The sequence below is a fragment of the Crocuta crocuta genome, unplaced genomic scaffold (genome assembly GCF_008692635.1).
Source record: "Crocuta crocuta isolate KB4526 unplaced genomic scaffold, BGI_CrCroc_1.0 scaffold225, whole genome shotgun sequence".
Lineage (NCBI taxonomy): Eukaryota > Metazoa > Chordata > Mammalia > Carnivora > Hyaenidae > Crocuta > Crocuta crocuta.
Window position 1 is genome coordinate 1,522,632 of NW_027530408.1, and position 16,896 is coordinate 1,539,527.

A 16,896-nucleotide genomic window follows, 5' to 3' on the forward strand; every position below is an offset into this window, starting at 1 on the left:
GGTTAAAGGGGGTGGGGGTGGGGGTGGGAGGGAAGTGTGCACAAAGACCTGTGGTTTTGGCAAAGATTCATTCAAAGGGACTAATAATGGGTGTCAGGCTGCATAGGCTTAGCGCTTCCTTGCCTCCTGCCAGTGTCACAGGAAGGGCACACCAGCCGCTGTGTTTTCTGGAGGACAGGCTAGGATGGAACTTGCGGACCCAGCCACAGCGGAGGGCAAGTGTCTTTGCTGTAGGCACTTCCCTTCTCCCTTTGCCCCCTTTCATGATCCTTCTGGCCTTGCCTACTGCTCTGTCCTTCCCCTCCACCCCCCCCACCCCCTCAGAAAGTGCTTGATCTTGCTGGAGGCTCCCTCAGGGGACAGTCTGAGCATTATCCTAGCCCAGGGTGTGGGCATTGTGATCTTGATGTCTTAACAGTGGGACTCAGGCACTGCCTGCTTTGTGAGACTCATCCCCCAGGAAGCACAGTGCCTGGATCGGTGTAAGGGGGGCTCACGGAGTCTTAGGTGACAGGGATCCAGGGGACTGGAGAAATTCATCTTGGCTTGGGCAAGATACATTATTCTTTTCCTTTTCTCTTTGTATCCAAATTTGACAGTGTGTCTTTGGGAAAGCTGTTTAAAACAGATTTCCAGATTGGCAAGATGCTGAGGGCACCTGGGGAGGGTTCACCAGTGGAAAGGTTGCACCAACTCTGCTTTCGGGGCACCCCAGAGCCTTCTGTGATTGGTGGCCCTTGCTCGGCACACCTGAAGGCCTCCTTCACTCAACCAATACCTTTCGGGGCTCTGCTTTCTGCTCCCCTGGGGCCTTTGGGCAACAGGCTTGTAACAATGCCTTTCCCAGCTTCCCAGTGGGTGGAAGTTGGTCAAGGTCACTGGGTGAGAGCAAATGGCTGATGACATCCACCCGCCCACTCACCTTCCTGCCAGCCTGGGGGATGTGCTGTTTGCACTCTCAAGATGGCATTTGTGCGTTCCGCATTTTCTTCCCTTCCCCCAAATGGGGGAGGTGATAGAGTGCACAGACTACTTTATTTCCCATTTTCCTGGAGAGAAGTCTAAGGCTCAGTGAGGGGTCATGGCTCACACAGGGTCAAGGTGAGTCGCCTGAGGCATGGCAGGGTCCACATGTCCATGAGTCTTCCTCCCTGGTCCCCAGCTCCACCTTCAGTTAGCTATCAGGAGGCTATAGAGAGTAGGTCCTCTCCAGGATGCCAGACGGCTGCTCAGAGAAGCCAGTGGAAGGGGCATGGCTGGGGAAGTTTTTGCCCCACCACTGCAGCAATACTGGGCAGACAGAGCAATTAATGACCAATGAAGACAGACTGGCAAGGTGGCATTCCAGGGCCCTCTTGCCCAGATCAGGCTCAATTACAGCGTACAATTACTTGCAGAGGTGCTGTGGGGTAGCTGCCTGCACATGCCATTCGAGGCTAAGTGGGGGAAATGGTTCTCTCCCTGGCTCTACGCCAACTATAGCCACCATCCTGATCTGTGGGACTTACTTATGGGGGGCGGGGGGAGAACACATCTGATGTCAAAATCTTCAGGACGCTCATTCCAGTCTACTCCCAAGAAACACTACTCTTTGACTCTGGCCTCCAAAGCTCAAGGGTAAGGGGTCAACGTCCCAACTTATCCGTTAATGCACAAAGCATCCACGTCCACCCCCAAATTTACACCAGCTTTGACAGATGGGAAGGCCTTACCTCGAGTTTTGTTTTCTTTGGAATGGAGAGAGATGTTCTGTCCTTCCTGAAGGTAGATGAAGAACTGGTAGCGGTGGAAGCCACTTCGTGCTGGTGGGGAGGGAGGCTGGTAGGCTAGGGGCAGAAGAAGGACAGAAGATGGGCCCCACCCACCACAGAGCCCAGAGACCCCTGGCTCTTTTCTCTCAAGATAATTCTCTATGCCTTCCATGATCCCCAGTGAGTCCTGGGGTCCCAGCTGGGGGCTTACCCACGGCCAGCTATTGGGATTTATCTTTGGCAGGATCTCACCTTCAGTAGTTTCCTTTAGGAAACACCTTATTTTGGGGGTGGGGTGGGGGGATGAGGTGGAGGTGTGGGCTGGTTGAAGGTCTTGGGCACTGGTGGGACTCCCGGGCCTTTCTTGGCCGGTGGGTGTTGGTGTTATCCCTTTGCTGTTTTTGTCTATCCTGATAGATTTCCTGCCTCAAGAGAAACCCATCTTCCTCTGTGAGAGTGTTTGGCAGTGGAGTTTTATTTATTTTTTCAGCATTTCCTTATGAACTCAATTCCCAAAGAAGCCAATTTCTTGGCTGGATCCGGAGGATCTGGAAGTGGTTACGGGGGTGGGTGGGACTCGGTTCAAAGGTTTGATCTTGGAAGTGTAGGATCTGGGTGCTTGGGGCGCTGGGAGCCCACTCAGGCTCTTCCGGAGGAGAAGGCCCATCTCCCTCCCTTTTGCCCTCAGTGCAGGAGGCAGATCTTTTTCTGGAGTAGGGGGTAGGGGGGTGGGACATCTCTCATTCTTTCCCCGAGTCTATGCAGGGGTTTTATGGGCCAGACTTTTGCGGTTGGTTCCAGTTGGGCCTCCTTCCAAATTGTGTGACTCTGCCTCCTCCCCTTCGCCTCCTCTCCCTTCCTAAAGAGCCAGGAATCTTCCTGGGGGTGGGTGGGGGTGGAGAGCTTGCAGTGAGGATGCCGGTGGGAGGGAGCTTGGTCCTTTATGGCCACCTCCGTCTCCTGGTCATTAGACAAGAGCAACTTGCTCTTTGGAACTGCTGGAATTGTTCCTCATGGTGTACTTCCGGCCACTGGGGCCTCCAGCATGCTCACAGCTAGGGGAATTCCTGACTATTCATCTCTCCCTGAGGTTTTGATTGCAGATCTGACATGCGCGCTCGCACGTGTGTGTGTGTGTGTGTGTGTGTGCATGCAGTGCGTGTGCGTGTGTTCAGAGTGAGCACAGCACAGGGTGTGCCAGGAGCCACATGAGTTTGTATGACTTGGGGTCTGTGCTGGTGCAGGGGTGAGTGTTAGTGCTGGGAGAGCTGGTGTGTGTGTTCGTGGAGGCTGTTTTGGAGGGTCTCTGTCAGTGTGTGTGCAAACGTGGGCCATTGTTTTTTTTCACCAACACTGCCAACTCTGAGAAAGACTTCTGAGCATAGGTGGGCGCCCGAGTGTGTCTTCACGTGCATGGAGGGCAGGTGCAGCTGGGTCAGCTTTTAGCAAGGCCAGTGGGTGTGTGGGGTGCCGAGTACGCTTGAGTGTGGGCACGTTCCATGCTGCCCAAGACTGGTGTCCACGATTCTGGGTGCATAAGGCTGTAGTTGGAACTCGCTGATCCAGTGCAACGGGGAATTTATCCTCAGGAGACATGGAGACTGAACCCCACTCACTAGGGCTTTCCTGAAGAATCCCCCCTCCAACAGTAGAGGTGAGAGGTTATGAGGAGGAAGGGAAGGGACATGCACGCATGTTGAGCCACTTCTTGGTGCCAGGCCCTGATTAAGTGCTTTCCCTTGGGACATCCCCTTAATCCTCACCACAACTTGGTAAGATGGGTGTTGCTGCCATTTTCTGGATGAGGAAACTGAGGCTCTGGGAGGTAAAGTCAGGCGAACAGTAAGTAGTGGAGCTGGGATTTGAAGCCAGGCCTGTCTGACCTGTGTCGCTCCACAGAACTATGAGGCTCATTTATCTTTCTGCCCAGCCCTTTCCGGGAGGTGTACGGAGCCCCATGTGACGAGACCACCTTGTGGGCCTGGGTACAGGGGACACAGGGAGGCAGGCAGAGGGAAGAGAGTGACCCGCTGATCTCTGCCAGGAGAGCAGTTACAGTTGCTCTCCTGACAACCCTTGCCTTCCACGCTGGCCCCACCCCTTACTTGTCATGAGACAAGTGGGGACGGTGCCTCGACTTCATTCTCTTTAAAATGGACATATTGGTGGCAGCGGCCTCAAAATGCAGCTGTGAAGATGACCTTAGAGCACACAAGTACACTCCTGGGCCGGCGCTTGCACGCTGTGAAGTGTCAACATTGAGTGGCTTCGTTATGGTTCTCGCGGTCCTCCCTGTGGCCCTGGCTGGGGCAAGGCGGGTTGGAAGGTCGTACTCACCTGACAGCTCCTGGCCCTGAATCTTCCCTTTCTTCATATCAGTGCCCTGAAATGACAGACAGGCATGGGTGTGGGAGACGACTGGGGCAGCCGAAGGCCACACCAGCACACTTCGGTCCAAGTGGGTTTTGCTGACGTCGTTCTCTCCCTGAGGGAGTATGATGGAGGAGTAGGAACATGAACGGCTGCTCCTGAGAACTGGCTATAAGGTTTGAAATGGTGCCTCAGGGGGCCCAGGGAGAGAGGACAGACACAGGCATTGCTGAGGGTGGCCTAGGGGTGAGGGATGGGCCCCCTGAACATGAGGGGACACTTCTGGAAGGGCGCTCCCATCATCTGCGCCCCTAGACCGGGCACAGGACACAATTTTGCCTGTGCGGTCTGGTCAGATCTGGGGCAGGGGCTGACAATTCTCACAGCCTTGCTAAGCCAGCCCACCCTCTCAGGTTCTCTTTCGGGCCTTGAGAGTATTAGGCCAGTGGCTGCCTGAGTAACCAGAAGGGCAGGGAGGGTGGGAGGAGGCTGGACCACTGATTCTGAGGCAACTTCTTCCCCAGCCTTGACTGGACTCAGCCCACAACCTCTGGGCAGATTCTTTGGCCTCAGTTTCCCTCTTCTTCCTTCCCCTCCCTTTCCCCCTCTGCTCCGCGTCTGTGGGATAATGAGGCGATCCCGGGGGCGGGTGCTAATTATTGTTTGTGCAGGACCGGGAGATGCTCAGATGAAAGGGACTGGAGCAGGGCCCCTGGGTCCGTGCCACAGCTCGCGGCCCCTAGGTGTGGGGTTTTATAGCCTTAATGATGGTGATTAGCATGGCTCTTCACGGGCTCTGCCAACACCTAACTGTGCCCTGGCCATCTTTCCACCAAGCCCTCCTGAGGCAGCCTCTGCTCTTTCCCCTCACAGAGGTGCTCAGGATGAGGGTTTGGGAGCAGGGAGCTGAGAGACCTCCTCTCATTTCTCTGCGGAGACTCTCGGGGTCAGCTGGGAGACCTAGCCCCTAGTGCGGGTTCCTTTCTACAAAATTAAAGCCCCACCTCCCTCTCCTTGAAGCCCCCTGATCTCTTCCCCTTTGGGCTGTAGCTTGTCCACCAACCGTTCTCAGAACATCCCCTCTCCCAGACCCGTCCCTGGCTGGGAGAAGGGGCAGAGGACTGCACTGGGCCCCTCCACCTTGGGCCCCCTTCCCACTTGGTTTTCCTTGCCCCAAGCAGGTAAGATCTCTGTCCTTTGGCACCCTTCCAGCCCCCTCATGCAGTCTTGTCTGCTCCGGAGCGTCTCGGCAGCCTTCAAATTCAGACCCTGGAACAGCAGGGCGCGTGCCAACACCTCACAGAGGTGCTCAGGATGAGGGTCTGGCCAGCTCTGCCTTGGCTGGCTTTCAGCACGGTCCCTGACTCCCCCAGCATCAGGCCCTGTCTTACCCAGGGCTGGCAGGGGACTCCAGGTGTGGCCAGGGGTTGAGAAGCCAGGGGGCGCCAGGGTAGAGGAAAGGGGTTGGGGAACAGAGGCCCCTCCCCTGATTCCCATCTCTCCCGTCCCGGGAGAGGACGTGAAGGCCCAAGCCTTAGCAGCCACTCTCCCAAAATAGCTCTCTGGCGGCTCTAGCACCGCTGAGAGATGGGGGCTAAGCCCAGGGCGGCCCAGCCCAGCCGGCTCTGCGCTCCCAGCCTTCCCCTCACGCCTCTCCAAGTCAGCCCAGCCAGCGGTTTGTTTAAACAAAACAATAGCAACCTAAGCTGGCTGTTTCTTTTCAATTCCCCACAGGCTTGGGTCCCACCCAGAGTGATAAACAGGCTTCTCTCCTCTGTGTGAGTGCAGGGAGGGGTAAGGGTGGGGGCTGGGGCCCGTAAGGTCAGGGAGTTTGTGCAGAGCAGCATGGAAAGTCTGATCTGTAGCCCTGATCAGGGTGGAAAGGCTCTCCTACCCCTCCCTTTCACTCCAGGGAGTCTTTTCTCATCAACCGGGGCCAGCTTGGCACAGACACCCGCACACCCGCACACCCGCCGATTCATTGAGTAAAGCCAGCAGCCCTTCCCGCCTGCCTTCCCTGGCCGAGAGCTCCGCTGAGGCGGCTGCTGGGGGAGCGTGAGCAGAGGGCATTGATAGCTTCAGAGTTTTTAGGGTCTCTCTGGAGCTCGTTATACAGACCGGCGCTGGTCCTTGGAAGGGCAGGAAGGCTCTAAGGAAGGGCCAGGCTGTAGAGGCGCCCCTGCAGAGACTGTGGTCAGTGTGGCTGGTACGCACTCAGGATGAGGATGGGCTAGGCTTCCTTTGGGCATAAACCTTCCCCCACTGGTCTGTCCTGGGAGTGGGTAAACTTTCTACCATATAATCCACATGTGGTAGTGGCCTTAGGAAACCAAATTCAAAGGGTGAGAAAGTTGAGACTCAAGGAGTTCAAACTGCTTGTCTAGAGCCACAGAGCAGTAGGTGGGAGAATCCCAGAATATTCCAGGAGGAAGGGGCCTTAGACCCTTGGATCTTTGAGACCCACTAGCTCAAGATCTCATGTCTTTTGACCCGCAGCACCATCCTATGTTTTTTCTACAGCGGTCATGATGACCCTATCACTTCTCCAGGAGGCACTGTTTTAGGAAGACTATTATTAAAATACACAGATATCATGTGGAGGGCTGGGGCCACAATGGAAATGGTGAAATGGCTGCCTGTCCTCCAACCTCCCAGCCCTCCAACCCCATATGAAATCATGAGCTCTTCTGAAGTGTCGTCGTGGACTAGGATACCACAATTAGCCTGAGATGACCTTAGAAAGCTGGACATCTCTGGATATGGATGAGATTCTGGAATATCTCAGGGGTGGGGGATGGGGTGGGTGGTGGGAATCTATGGTTCTGAGCACTTCCTAGGGAAACAGGACTGAACCTGAGGGCAGGCAATGAACCCGGCATTTGAGGAACAGATCCCACACCTGTCAAGTCTGAGCAGACAAGAACTTTGGAAAGAGTCTGCAGTGGGGAAGGGACTGTGAGAGCACCCCGACACCTGGCTTCCTCACCTGGACCCCTCCTCCCTGGCCTTCCCCCTCCCCCAGGTATGCTGCTCCTCTTTAAGATGCGCCCAGCCCAGACAAAACCTCCTTTCCCTTACTATAGCTAAGACAGATTGACATTTTCAAAAGGAGCTTGTCTAAATGCTAAGGTTAAAAAAAGGAAATAATTATAGAAATTACAAACAGTGTAGAAATTGTTGGGTTTCTGATCCTGAAGAACACCTAACAGCCCAAGATGGTTTTTTCAGGGTATCAGGACAGGAACACCTGAGGTGTTAGGGCAATGTGCTTAGGAGGATGTCCAGGGCCCTTCTAAGTGTTGGAGACTAGGTAATCTTGGGGAGGCAACTCTTCTCCTTATTAGCATCCTCTGGCAAAGGGAGGAGAGGAAGACGTAGAAGATTGCCCAGTGGGACCCTTAAATGCCCAGGATATAAAAACAGTTTCCTCTTTTTCTTAGAAGTTGGTTCCCAGTATGTATGTGTTTGCATGTGTGCATGTGTGTGTTTGTGCATGCAGGGTATGTGCATGACTGCCTGGTATAGGAAGACTCTTTGGCACAAATTATTCTAATTGCAGAGAGGAAGCTTGAGTCTATGGACACTTAGGAGGAATTTCTGGGTTTACAGACATAAGTTGGGAACTGGCATATGAGATGCTTAAGAGAAGGCGAAATTCGACCAAGAGTCAGAGAGTCACAGTGGCCCCATTCTTGGCCCAGGCTGAGAGAGACGATTTTACCAGACTTGTTCTGGCCAGCTGGTCTCTGGTCAAGTAGAGAGCACAGTGCTGGGAGCTGGGGTCTGCTGCCCCTACTATGATCTTACATTTGCAATGAGCTTTCAGGATTTATTCTCCAGGGCTCTGTCCAACTGATGGATTGATCTCACAGCAGCCCTTACATGGGGAGGGCAGAGATCAGTCTCCCATCTGACTGGAAAGAAACCCAGAGAAGCTTTCACCTCTTAAGGGCAGGGACTGAATCCTGCCCATCTCTGTGACCCTTAGATGCTTTGCATCTAGGGGTAGTAGACATTGTCAGTGCCCTGGCTCATTCTCTGGCCCTTGCCACTTTGGGGCTCTCCAATCTGCTTCTCCTGGTCCCAGGGCCACCTCTGGCCTCCAAAGCCTACTTCATCACCTGCACAATAGGGCAGACATGCTGGGGGTGGGGTTAATATCCCCTTAGGAGCTGTTGCTCCTAACCAATGGCTGATGGGAAATGAGGCATAAATACTCCAGTTCCTCACCTCATGGGAGGAATGATGGAGCAGCATATTTCAATACTGGCTCCAGGTACCCACAGTGGAATTTGTTTGCTCATGAACCTTGACTGAGTGCCTTCCTTTTTCTCTCTTACCCTCCCCCGTGCTGGTGCTTCCTTGTGTCCCTTTGAAAATACACTACTTGCCCTAGACTCCTTGTCTCAGACTCTGCTTTGGGGGAACCCAAGCTGAAATAGTAAGTCTAATAGATATTTGTGGAAGGAGTGGAGGGATGAATGAAGGCTTTGTCTAAGGTGTCATAGGTAGCTGGCCTTGATGCCAAGACTAGAAGGCTCTACTCCTCACTCTGTCCCACCTCTTCTGATGGGACTACACTGCTACTGTCTGGACCTGGATCCTTCTTGCCTTTCTGGGCTGGGTCCCAGAGGTCCCACAAACAGATGAGCCAACTAGATGACAGTCACCTCTATCTTTTGTTTCTTGTCCATGGGGACATCAGAGAGCTACATTTCCTGAGAATCAAGAGTCCAGAGGCACCCCTTGCCCAGCCTGGAGAAACCTTAGGTAAATGCTTCTTAAGACTGGTGGCCAGATTCGGGTTGTGAGGTCTGGTGGGTGGGGAAGGGGCCTGGCTCAGTGCAGCTTTCTCATTCCCCTTCAATTACCTACAGGCAACTGTCCGCCCACCAGGACGTTTGTGGAGGCTCCAGGTACTGAGGCTTGCTGACCCCTGGGGTAGAGGGTCAGCAGCACATTTCCTAGAGTCTGCCGGAGATGATTTAATCGCTTCACCCACTTCTTCCCATATAGACAGGAGGATTCAATCACTTCTCCTGCCTGGCTGCAAACCTCAGTCAGAGTGGTGAGTTTCACTTTTTGATCACAGAGTGGGAGGGTGGGTGGGGNTGAAGGCAACAGCACTCGGGGAGCAGCGGGGGGAGGTAAAAAAAAAAAAGGGGGAAACTGGAAACGGAGTTCCAGGCTCTCTGACACTGGCACCAAATGAGAAAGCTCCTTGCTGTTTTGCACAGCTGCCTGCAAGCTGCCAAGTGGCAAAGGATCCAGGAAAAGGCACAAGATGGGAAAGTGCTACCCAGCAATCTGTGTATTCTGCAATTAAGAAGGGTAAGTAAAAGGCACTGACAGCTCCTGGGCTCTGAGGTCTCGAGGGGCCGTGGCTGCCAGGCCACCTAATGCCAGCCTGGAAAGGACCCAGCCCTGGAGACCTGTGCCTGCTCCAGGGGAGAGGCTGTGATCAATTAATCCTGTGGCCTGCTTTTTTGCCCTGAGGCCAGGGAAAGGAGGGCTGGCCACTGAGGTAGGTAAAATGGAGTCCGTGGGAAGTGGTGAGGAGTCATGTACCTGAGCCCTCTTGGGAGCTGAGTGCTTCTAGACTCCATGGTGTAGGATGGCCAATTATTTTGTGCACCAGTTTCCCTCGAGAAGTATCAACATCAAAGACTGGATAGGCCTCTTCCTGGCATCTTCATGGGCAGTGGGGCTGAGTGGTGAACAGTCTTTAGGTAATGTGCTGGTGGGGAGCCGGCAGATTTGGTATCTTGGCACTGACTGGCAAGACACCTTTGGGTTTTGACCCCCAGTTTGGCTTCAGATCTGGAGTTACCTCCTCGGGTATCCAGATGCCAATATGGGGAGAGGTGGGGTGTGGCTGAGGAGGAATTATCTGCTTTTGAAGTCAGTTACCCAGATGAGAGAGAAGAGCTTTTCCCAGGGGTTCATCATTCTTCATGACACTGGGTTAAAAGGCAAGATTTCCCAAGGCCAAGGTCAAGGTTGTCTATGGCTTAGAAAGTCCAGGCTGTCCAGGCCCTTTGGTCCAGGCCCTTTGTTCCAGGCTATGTGGAAGTATACGCGGTTTCCAAATAAGTCACAGTGTCTTGCACCTGTGTGTATGTGATAACACCTACTATGGAGTTGGCCCTCAGGAATGATGGCTGGGGAGATGGGCAGATAAATCAGTCAATGAATGAGATGCCCTGTGTTGGAGACAGAGATATGAATGAGACCCATTTTATGGTATTGAGGAACTCATGATCTAGTGAGGGAGATAAATCAACAAAGAAATAACTCTATTACAGGCCTAAATAATTGAAGTCTGTGAGAAGTACTGGAGGAGCACAGAGAAAGGAAGTTGTAACTGCTTGGGGGTAGTGATCACGAAAAGCTACTCAAAGGAGGCTATACTCTCTCTGGGCCTTGAAGGATGTGTAGGAGTTTTTTAGTTTTCCAGTGGACCGGATAGGGGAGGGGCAGCTTAATTTGAGGGAACTATAATTAGGATGTATACATATGCAAACAAGATGTGAAAAGGACAGGGGCGTCTGGAAGAAGCTCAAGATAAGGCTGGAAATTTAAGCTGGGGTTCGGTATGAATGGCCAGTAATGCTCCTGAAAATCAAAGCCACCAGCAACCTTCGTTTTGGGTCCACAGCCCCTACGCAAGACTTCTTCCATATGCTTAGCAACTGTGTACCCAGAGAGTCCTCAGAGTGGGCCAGTGGAGCTGCCTCTGGCCAAGAAAGTGTCTGGGTGGGGCTGGGCCTTGGAGCACGACCCACGTGGAAGGTCAAGCTGCGTGGGGATGAACTCCACCATCATGGCCTCATTCAGAGCAGGGGAGTCTGGGACTCCAAGGCCAAACACCTCCCTTTTACAAATGATAACTTTGTTTCAGATCATTAAAGTACTGTATGCTCAGTGAAGAAAAGTTTTAAAACACAGAAAAGAAAACAAAATACTAGAAAGGAAAAGAATCCCCTGATTGTTCTGTGTAGAGGTAACTGCTCTGAGAACACCATGGGTCCCTTCCTTGCATTTGGGTCCCAAAGCACAGGTGCCAGCTGTGAGCCTCTGGTGCTTCTGGGGCCTGCGCTGGCTGGACTCCCCTCTGCCCTCCTGCGGAGGTAACGTGCCTGAGGGGCTTTCAGTCTCTGAAGCCCAGAGACTGGTTTAGACCTCAGGAGAAGGCGGACCCACTCCTCTTTGCCCCTTGCCTGTCAGAGGTCACCCATTCTCTGGATGCAGCTCTGTAGTAGGGTTAGAGAGGGGGAGTGGGAGGGAGAACAGAATAAAGAACACAATGCATGACCTGCTCCACTTAGAAACAGATAAGCTATACTAAGATAGTTTGGAAGCAATATCATGAGTTGGTGGCCAGATCTAATTATTGTGCATCGACGTCAGTTAGACTGAAGATGGCCACTTCTGGATACCTGGAAGAAAACCCGAGGCTCTCAGAAGTAACAGGTCTCTGGAATGCCTCAACTACCTGGAACCATGCAGAGACTTGGCTCTTTTTCATAAGCACATTTCCCTGAGCCCTTGAATCGTACCCTTATAGTTCCCCAACTCCTCTCACCTTGACTATTTTAGTTAGTGATCTTATTAAACACTAGTTCTTATCTTCTTAAACACATGCAGAGACTACCTTATGTAATTTTAAACACCACTGTGGTTGTCACCATGAATAACCACTTTTGTACCCTCCTATAGCACCAGACTGCGATGCTAAAACACAAATAAAATGAACAGGCCATTTGGCCTTCCGCCTGCTCAAACCTCCTTAGGAGCCAATAATTTAATATTTATGTGGTCGTGGTCACCACATAAAGAAAGGGGAAGCACCTCTTGCCGGGTGCCTACAATGCATAGGCACTCGGCCAGCGCCAGTAGTTTTACACCAGTTAGTTTCCTCTGGTCCCCGCCTTCCCGGACATTTCCTGCTAAGGAGCGGTGACCCTCAGGAGACCCACCACCTGGAGGACGGAGGCCGCCTGCCCTGCTGGAGGAGTTGTGCTTCGTGGTCGGAGTTTTGGCAGCTGCAGGAACTAGGGAAGTGGTGTCATCCAGCTAAAAGCAGCCCCATCGTGTTAGTGACTGAGCGGTTAGCACAGCCAGCCGAGAGGGCAACCTGGGCTTCAGTCCAATGTCATGGCCAATTAGCTACACGACTGTGAGCAAGACACTTAGTTTCTCAGTGTCTCAGTTTCCGTACCTATGAAGCGGCAACGATAGCGATACCTGCCCCGATCTCCCCATGGAGCTGTTGCAAAGATGAAATTAGGAAGTGGGATATTCTCAGGTCCCACAGTGCTGCCCCAGTGCAAGGGTCATCCTGGTCCCCCTTCCCCAAGGCTGCCCAGTGGGGGTGGGGCGGGGCGGCAGGGGGTGGGAGGGGACGGGGACCCAGCCTGCAGGCTCCCTCTTGCTGTGGCAGTCCTGAGAGGTCTCCTGGCAGGGTCAGTCTCATGAGGCTGGTGGCTGTGCTGTGGGCTCAGAGATTGCTCAGCTGTGACCGCGGGCCCATCCCGCTGGGTCTGCACTCACCCGGGGTGCGCGGAGCGCTTGGCACATAATGTTTATTAATATGCCTTGATGAGGGGCATTAATATCTCTTCATGACACCATCTGAGCCCAGCCTCCTTTCTCTCACTCCTTGCTCCGTTCTCTTCCCTCACCCACAGACACACAGACACACACACACACACACACACACACAGACACACACACACACACACACACAGAAAGCGAAGGATGGGAGGGAGAGCTGCTGGGAGGGAGGCGCTCCGATGGGAGTCCAGCCACCAGCCACAGGGGCGGATGGAGGATCCTGGGTGAGGGAGGCAGGAGGGTGGAGAGTGCTGGAGCTCTGCTGTCAGGTGGAAACTTGGCCAGAAACTGCTTGGCTATGGGAGTGAGGGAAGCAAAACAGCAGCAAGATGTTTCCAAAATCGGTGGGGAGGAAGGGGAGCGGCAGAGGCTGAGACAGGAGCCCGGGAGCTTCAGGAGCTGAGGAGGGGTTGGGTTCCTTCATGGGAGCAGGGAGAGACGAGGAAGTCTGCAGGTCATTCACAGGCTGGGTCTGCGGGCAGAGGCGGGGGTGGCAGGGTGAGAGTCAGAGAAGGGGAGAACAGTAATTCACACTCACTAATGCACACACTCATGCATACATGTGGTCACACACTCATGGCCCCCCATATGCATGCTCATATAGACGTTTGCACATGACCCTCATACTCACACTTAGACACATGTGCTCACACATACCCTCACACACTCACATATATACATGTTCACAGCCACACACACGCTCCCATACAAACACAACAGGCTTCCATGGACACATATTCACACACATGGCTGTCATGCTTACTTATGCACATGCACCCACACATATGCACCCACACGCAACACATGTCTACACAGTCACATACACATGTTCACACACATACATGCACACTCACACACATACACTCACATGCTCACACATGCGTGCTGATACACAACTCTCTGCACTTGCGCACTTATGCACACACAGTCTCACATACACACATGTCCAGCCATGCACACACGTACAACATGCTTACATGCACACTCACACATCTCATATATACATGCTCACAAACACAATATGCTCATAAAATATTCATACATGCACACACACACTCAAATACATACTCAAATAGTCACACACACAATACATCACAAATGCATATTCACAAATGCAAATGTAGTGTCCTACAGACGCACACTCATGTGCATATACACATACAATATACATAGCCGTATGCAGTCACACATACATACTCACAAAGTACACACACACTCCCTCTCTCAGGCCTCCTTGCACTGGTGGGCATGTCAGGGGCTGAGTGTGATGGGAAGACCGGGACGATGGAGCACTCGGAAGGGGCTGGTGGTGACGCTAAAGCCTGGGCTGCAGGATTAGGACAGGCGGGTGTGGGGACCTCCAGACCCCTGGCAGGACACCAGGACAAAGAGATGACTGATGGGGACTGTTGTTCGTAAGTAAGAACGAGGCTGTGCTGCTGCCGTGTGAGGGCCGATGGGGTGGGGGGTGTGGGAAGGAAGGGGAGCCCTAGCGGGAGAGGTGGTCAGCAGAGTGAAGGGCACCACCTCTGCCTCTCCCAGCACTGCAGCGTCAAGCTGCGGGGTGGCCTGCTCCCCTCTCCATGCAGTACAGAAGCAGAACAGTTGGGAAGTGGGTGCGGTTATCCCCCAAATAAACAGGGCTTGGGAAACTGCCCCCTCCAGAGGGAACAAGCTACGTCCTCAGGCATGGTGCCTATCTGTGGTGGCTGCCTATCTGTGGTGGCTGCCACCCCAGGAGGGAGGACAGGAGACACTGGCGAGGGCCAATAAGCTGAGACGAGAACCCCGGGCCAGACCTTCGCTTCCTGGCTGCAAGCTGGACCAGAGGAGGCCCAGTAGCCCCCTAATGCCCACCTGGTCTGGGGAGGGTACCCCAGGGCTTATGGATGCCTGGGGACACTGGTGTATGGACCACTCCGGGGTGGCTGTGAGAGCTTTATGGGGGCTCCCCTGGGTTCTGTAGAGTGGGGACCACCTTCGCCAAGTGCTGGGAGGCTTCTCGGAGCACCTGGTTCAGCTTCTCCACTGGCTCCCGGTTCCACTAGTCCTTCCATCTCCTCTCTTTTTGCCTAAGAGGTTTCTCACCACCCCCAATTCTGTTCCAGGAAATGGCCAGCCGCCTCTGGACCATTCTGACCTCCCCATGTGTCACTTAAGAAAAGCTGGTAATCCTAGAGGAGCAGGCCACAGGGCTGGGGGGCTAGGGGGCTGGGGGCATGGAGTGGAGAGGGGGCACCCAGCAATCATGAGCCCTCTGTAGCCTCCTGGGGGAAAGCAGGTAGCAGTGGTGGTGGGAGTCTGGCTCCTGGGCTCTGTTCTCTGCTTTCTCTTCCTCCTCTGCCCTACTTTAGGCTTCCACACTCAGTTCTAGTGGGAAAATAAAGCATAATCCACAATTTTAGGCCTCCTCTCTCCTTCCTTACCAGAGGGCCCAGGACAGGTAAGACCTTATGAAAAAGAAGAAAGGAGTGAGGAGGGAAAGAAGATAGGAAGGAAAGAAGGGAGGGAGGGATAGACAGACTTTCTGGAAAAAAAGCTTGGGGCTCAGGATGTTGAGCAAGAAAAGAGGCTGGCAAGACCCGGCGGTTCTGTGAAACTCTGTACTCATTAGAAAGTGTGACAATAAATAGAAATGGTAAGTCTCATTCAAATCACATTTTGCTCTTTTCACAGGGGCTGACAGTGAACTTGGCCCTGCTGCCCTAGCCCTTCACTACTCAGAACAGCAGCAGCAGCACATGGGAGCTTGTCAGAAATGCAGACTCTCGGGTGCCACCCTGGACATGTGAATTAGAATCTTCCTTTTTACAAGAACCTGCAGTGAGTCACATGTACATTAAGGCCTGAGAAGCGCTGCCTCCGAGGTCTGCTCTCGGGCCTTCCTGCCCACTTTCCCTGGGGTCTCTGGATGGTGGCAGCAACGGTGGGAACCAGCCCAGCTCAGGTCACTGACAGGTCTCTTTCTGGCTTTGGAGCTCTCGGAATCATCCTTCCGCGGCAGCACTGACTGGTCCTGAGGTGGCCCTAGCTCTCAAGGCTGACTATTTGGAGCATCAGGCTCCAGGGCAGGTGGTCAGAGGAGATGGGTGGGCTGGAGGGGCTGGGGCTTGGCCACGACTGGGAAGGCACCAGGCACATCCTCTCTCCAGCACCCCCACCTGGAGCTGCAGAAACAGCCCCCAGATCAGGGACTTTCGGTGTCACTTGTGTCAGATGTTCTGGACATCTGAATTTCTGGGGTTGGGCAGGGCAGGCCCTCCTGCCAGTGGGGGACCTGTGTGGGGGACCTGGGTACAGTTTGGTGGGTACTCAAGGAGGGTGTTTGACACTCCCACTGGAGCTCCTTTCTCCCTGATCGTGTTCTTCACTCCTGACCCTATTTGGGGAATGTTTATTCCCCAGGCATTGAGGGACCTCTGGGGAAGCAAGAGTCAAGAGAGCATTGCTCTTCCTTGTAGCCTGTAGAACAGGGGGGCGTTGCATGAGGCTCTCCAGGTGTGTGGGTCAGGGTCTGCTCTAGGACCCTGGTCGTAGTAGCAGGCCTGCCACTAAGTGACTTCCTCAAGTTTCCCCCTCCAAGATGCCCAAGGAAAGCCGTCATCCCTGGCAAGCTTCCCGTCTGCCTTCTCATTCATTGGTCATGCCAGGGCCTGTGCGGTGGGCCTTTGAGCCCCTGCCTGTCTGTGTCAGGCCAGACTCCTTTTTCTGGGCCAAGGGAACTGTGAATGTGACCCACTGGGGGCCTCCCAGGACCGGGGGCTTGCTCTCTCATTCTGTTGTGTCACCTTTTACAGTGCCCGGCAGGCAAATGCCAATCTGGGGAGCTTGGTAATTACAATGCAAAAACAACCGAGACTGAGCTCCGTAAACACCCTGGCCTCACAGTCAGTCTGCCTCTGGAATGCTTGGGGACTGACATAACCCTGGGGAAGAGAAGGGAGATCTACAGTCCTCTCCAGCAAGGCCAGTGGAGCCTGGGCCACCAGGCCGCCCCGTTAGGGGTGGTCATGTGTTGGGGGGCTCTCCGCTGGACCCCACGGCCAATAGGAAGGCAGGTGGAGAGCTAGGCTTGAGGCGATTGCCGTGCTTGGCTTCCCGCCCTGTGGGGATCGTCATCAGTCTCCAAGTGTGTTGAAATGAGTCTTTGCACAAGCTT

General features: G+C 53.7%; 1 protein-coding gene and 1 long non-coding RNA gene across 6 annotated transcripts in view; one reads left to right on the forward strand and one right to left on the reverse strand.

The window, feature by feature from the left end:
- The window catches only part of PEBP4 (phosphatidylethanolamine binding protein 4), a 216,918-nt gene that overhangs the window by 9,817 nt on the left and 190,205 nt on the right, over positions 1 to 16,896 (reverse strand). For all 5 annotated transcript variants that reach the window (XM_077766585.1, XM_077766587.1, XM_077766586.1 and 2 more), the window contains 2 exons: positions 4,089 to 4,134; positions 1,713 to 1,826 (listed from right to left, as the gene is read on the reverse strand). In XM_077766585.1, the coding sequence (XP_077622711.1) occupies positions 1,713 to 1,826; positions 4,089 to 4,134 (160 nt within the window). The remainder of the gene's footprint in view (positions 1 to 1,712; positions 1,827 to 4,088; positions 4,135 to 16,896) is intronic.
- Positions 9,136 to 15,492, forward strand: LOC144233602 (uncharacterized). Its single transcript, XR_013335711.1, has 3 exons — positions 9,136 to 9,189; positions 9,359 to 9,452; positions 15,414 to 15,492. It is a non-coding gene; the product is annotated as an uncharacterized LOC144233602 (long non-coding RNA).